At 31.2% G+C, this 5,121-nt stretch overlaps 1 protein-coding gene across 1 annotated transcript in view; it reads left to right on the top strand.

The window, feature by feature from the left end:
• The window catches only part of LOC106683905 (transcription factor Sox-14), a gene marked incomplete in the record, with an annotated part of 91,903 nt that extends 87,005 nt beyond the window's left edge, over nt 1-4,898 (top strand). The window contains 1 exon segment of the mRNA XM_067044895.1: nt 409-4,898. Coding sequence (XP_066900996.1) covers nt 409-669 — 261 coding nt within the window.
• Nucleotides 4,899-5,121: the final 223 nt, after the last annotated feature.

Genomic DNA, 5,121 nt, shown 5'->3' with positions numbered 1-5,121 from the left:
ACCTTCTAGGTGGGCTGTAGGGATGGGTGGAACTAGATAAGGTTTGAACCAAAGGATTAGGATGGTTGGAAAGGTTTATATGGAATTTTGAGAATTTGGTTGGTATGAGGTCAAGGACAAAAGGGATATGTAGGTCCTGGTGTAGTGTTCTGTTGGAAACGTAATATGGTCCATTAACTATGGGTCTAAGGATTTTGGATTGAAAGGATTGGATACGTTTGATGTTCGACGTATTTAAAATTAGATCTCGTGTCTAGAAATCTCGTCTGAAGACTGTTGTCTGGGACTGTCTCTTCCTTGAAGACGTTCACTAAAACATTTTATAGGATAACATGAACCTTAGTGTATTTTCTTAATTTTGTTATTTTCATAAATAATAAATAATAGAATTCTATATTCGCATTTCAGATGACGAGCCACATGGACGCAATGAGGTACACAATGGAGGAGAGGTACAGGTCGATGAGCGGGTTCCATCACGATCCTGCCCAGATAGAGAAGTACCAATCACTGGAGAAGTACCAGTCGCTGGAGAAGTATCCATCGCTAGAGATGCCTCGCAGTTCTGAGGTTGCCAAGTCTCCGGAATCCCCTTTGCCGTCTTACTACCTACCGCCTCCGCCGCCGTCCCCCCACGACTTTAGGAGGCCTCTCACAGTTATATTCTGATAGTGCATCCTCCAATACATGTAAATAATATATATATCTACTATGTTAAAGCATCGTATATCCAACAAATGTAATCCAATCTTTAAGTAATAATATTTGTAATGTACATAAATCGTGTTCCAAGCAAACTATTTAATTAATTTGTTGTCCACTATCTAGGATTTATATATAGGGAGATGTAGAAATTTAATCAGATAAACTGAAACAAAATAAATTAGATATAAAATAAAATAAATTATAATAAAAAGAGATATAAAGAACTAACTTCTTTTAAATGATTGTGCAAAACTAAAACAAAGAAGTACAAAATATCTCAGTGTTATTATATGTTATCAGAAAATATTTAACTACCTTTGTGAAATTACTTGTATTCGAGGATTCCCTACAGACTTCTAATAGAATTTGAAAATGACAGAATTTTCGAAGTAAAAACATTCTATAGTATAGTATATATAAAAAGTATTTTATCGATTACTTCATTAAAACAAACATTAGGTCTTAATACTCCGGATTGAATATCTTTATAACCTTATTGAGAACATCTTAATGGAATTAAAATTAAAACTCCTGAAGACGGCAAGGGTGGTTTTAATAACTTGACGCATAAGAGTATCTATTACTTTGTATCAGCCTTAGGATCAGGTTTTGATTTAAATAATTTCGGCCCGTGTTTAATATTCTTCTGAACTATTAATTATATTAGCATTTCTATTGTGCTACCATTTTGACATTATCTAAGTAATAATTTGAGACAAGTAAAAACTAATTTTATCACAAATTATGTAGAATTAATAATAAAAAATTATTTCTTTGTAATTCTCTTTTATTCCAACTTCTGTCTCAAATCATTCCTCGATACTATCTCATATTCTCTAGACAAATGGTGGTGCTCATTAATAAATATATCCAGTAAAATTACAAGTTAATCTATTAATTAATTGTATACTAATTCCTTTCAGTGGATTGTAATGTAAAACTATTTGTAAAATAGAATAGTAAAAAGTTTACCACTCCTTGAGTGTGCTTAGGCCTAATATATTGACGGCCGTAAATACTTAAGTTTATAACTCCTAATATGTTAAAAGTATCCTAAATATGATTAAAGTATCTTAAATTCTGTAAAATTTAAAGATTAAATTGCGCAAATTTTGATTTATAATAAGATGTTTATGGAGGTTTATGTCATCATCAATTTTAAAAGGAAACGTTATGTTCCCGGATTAGTACAGAGCATTTTAATTTATATCTCATTTACAACATAAAAATTTCACTTTTTTTTTAGTTTCTTATATCTAGGAACAAAATAAAACAACAATGTTTTCGCTTTTGTTATTTTGTTCCTGTACACACTCTTAAAAATATTTTTTTTGTAACATATTGTATTTTTTTCAATAGCTAACGAGTTAAAAAATAATACAAATTTTTAACTAGATTATACAACAGGTACTGTAAATGTCCATGAAACGTAGTTATTGAACTATTCCAGGTCTCAACACTATATTACAGAATAGCGGAGTCACACAGGGTTGTGCTCCCAGCCCAACACTATTCTGCCTAGCAATTAACGATTTGGGACTCAACTTGCCAAGGGAGCTATACCGCTACTATTCGCGGACGATCTAGCCATTATTTGTCGATCGGCGAATACAATTACCAAAAAACAAAAATTACAGGAAGCAATCAATATAATTAATAACTGGTCACTCTCAATTGGTCTTGAGTTCTCACCTGAGAAAACTAAATGTCTCCATTTCACCCGAAAAAAAATAACCCTACCATCTCCTGAACTATATTTAGGAGGTTCTTTGATACCCTACACAAATAACCACAGATTCCTGGGGATGATATTTGATCGAAAACTAAATTGGGAAACGCACATCTCAACATTAAAATCCAATGCAATAAAAAAATTAAATATATTACGGTTTCTTATCGGCATCTCTTGGGGCTCAGACAGAGACACACTTATCAAACTATACCAGACTCTGATATGCTCGAAGATGGACGATGTTTCATTTACGGCTCTGCCAGACACCGAATCCTTCCCAGACTAGATGCGGTTTATCATACAGGGATACGTACACAACCGGCGCTTTTCGAACTAGCCCCATTCTTAGTCTGTGTTCTGAAGCTGGACTATCTCCTCTTTTATTCAGAAGGAAAAAACTGGCGATAAACTAGACTGGAAATGGTCTTAGTTTTCTTAAAAGGAATGGCCTTTTGAATAAGATTTTTTTTTTTAAATATTTATTTATTGCTATTTACAACTGTACATTATAATACATTTAGTAAATTTGATCTAAGTTAAATTGGAGTGTTACAGGCGTGTAGAGAAACTACCCATTGGTAGCACTCTATGAATAAGATTTAAACCAGAAGATCTGTTATACGTAATAAAAAGAAGTAATTATTTAAAAATTTTTTCGAAATTATTTAAAGAGAAAAATAAAGTGAAATAGAATTATAAATATAAATGAAATAGAATTATAAAGCGCGAAACATGGGCGTTGATGACCTCAGGATTTTGCGCCCTAAAGCACCAGACAACAACAACTATATTTTTATTTTATTATATAATAAAACTAAAATTTTCGCTTATTTCTTATTCAATGCGAAATATCTTGAAAGCTACCGAGTGCACGATACAAAAAGAAATCTTTTTTCAAGAAGAAAAATTTGCTAGAATTAGATTATATTTGAGCTACAATAGAACTCATTACGTTCAATATTTCCCGGGATACATTTTTCAAAGACCAATATTTTTTTCCAAATAGCGAGGAAGAAACAATTTGTGAATATATTGTGGTAAATATCATGAAAACTACTGTCTCTGGGAAATTAATCACTACAAACCACTCTGAATATTATAATAGAACTCTTATCAGTGCTCAAATTGCAGCTTGATAAATGCACTATTAAGTCGTTTATTACGATATTTCAGCTACTTATATTGTTTTATGAGTTATCAGAAATAAACCTAAAAACTTGGGCCGTCCGTAGCTCAGGCGGTTAGGTCTAGGTCTATCGTTCTGAGATCTGTGGGCGGCGCCGGTTCGAATCCGGCCTGGGGTCGTTGACTTTTTCATTAATTGGCGGTCCCACAAAATGAAAAACTTGACCCACCCACCATGGTTAGAATAGGTTGGTTACTTGTAGATAACAAGGCAAACATTACACTCGATCTAGACTGCCTTAAAAAAAAAAAAAAAAAAAAAAAAAAAAAAAAAAAAAAAAAAACCTAAACCAGATGAGTCATTTTGAAAAATCAGCGATATGTGGTCTTCTGAGATTGGTCAACTTTTTGCCATTATATTTTACAACCATTTTTATATTACAGCTTAATTTTAAGGTATTTTTACTGGACTAAATAAATTGTTGGTTGTATGGATGATGTGCACTAAACTATCCTTAAGCTAAAGAGTAATTGTAGTAATGTAATACTACAGTACGTACTTGACTTTAAACATATTACTCAATTTGGGTTGTAGTGTAGACATATGTATATGTGTAGACATATGCCAGCCCGTCTTGAAAAAGTAGATTGGTCTATATCGTCTAGAAACGATTAAAAATATTTGTTGATTCTCTAAATATCTACATTTTCCTTTTTCAACTTCAGTTTTAAATTAAATAGTTTAAAGTGCAGCTTTAAAATTGATGTTAATATTTGTTTTTAATAGACCTATCTACTTTTTTTTTTACTAGTTGGACAAATATTATATTAACTACGCTACTTCTTTATAATGGATATCTATCATCTGTTTCTGATTCTGCTAAACGTATCTATTTGGATGGCACTCACTTACAGTCACCTTTGGTATTTATGAGAAACAAGCAAAATATTATTTATTTGTAATCGATGTATAATGTATAAATACGATTATTAATTTAAGTTAAAATAATTTATGACCAATTAGAATCGGTCTTATAAAGTATTTAAACAAAAAAAAAATATTCTATTTATTGTGCAAATGTTATTGTTTTATGTAAATAATGTTACGTCTCTGTGATGTTTATTCATAGAAATTAGATAAAATAGTTATATGTAGTACCTATTGTGATAGATGTTTAGGTTAGTTGTATATCTTTTTTCAAATGTTCCTATAAAAAGAAGACGAGTGGATTTTATTTTGTAAATCAAGAAAAATTTCTTGTCATCAAAATTGAAGCCTCTTGCAATTTAATATGATTTTTAACAAATGTATTTCAATAAAGTTATTAATTATGTTTTCAATTTGTTATAAAATATAAATTCCTATTGTCCTTTTTAGGATTCATTTTTAATCATGAATCTTTCTTTATAAAGCAACAAAAAAAAAATCGCAAAAAACCAAATCAGGGCGTCCTCTCTTCGAAACTACTTGTACTTTCTCTCTCTGGTATAAAAAAAATCACGGGCCACCCCACGACGATCCTCGGAGTTCGTCACTACCATCCTCTATTTTGTTTTAA

Source organism: Halyomorpha halys, unplaced genomic scaffold (genome assembly GCF_000696795.3).
Source record: "Halyomorpha halys isolate HHAL.00 unplaced genomic scaffold, Hhal_1.1 Scaffold526.1, whole genome shotgun sequence".
Classification (NCBI taxonomy): domain Eukaryota; kingdom Metazoa; phylum Arthropoda; class Insecta; order Hemiptera; family Pentatomidae; genus Halyomorpha; species Halyomorpha halys.
Note: the sequence above shows the minus strand (reverse complement) of the source record. Positions and strands in the feature narration are given on the sequence as shown.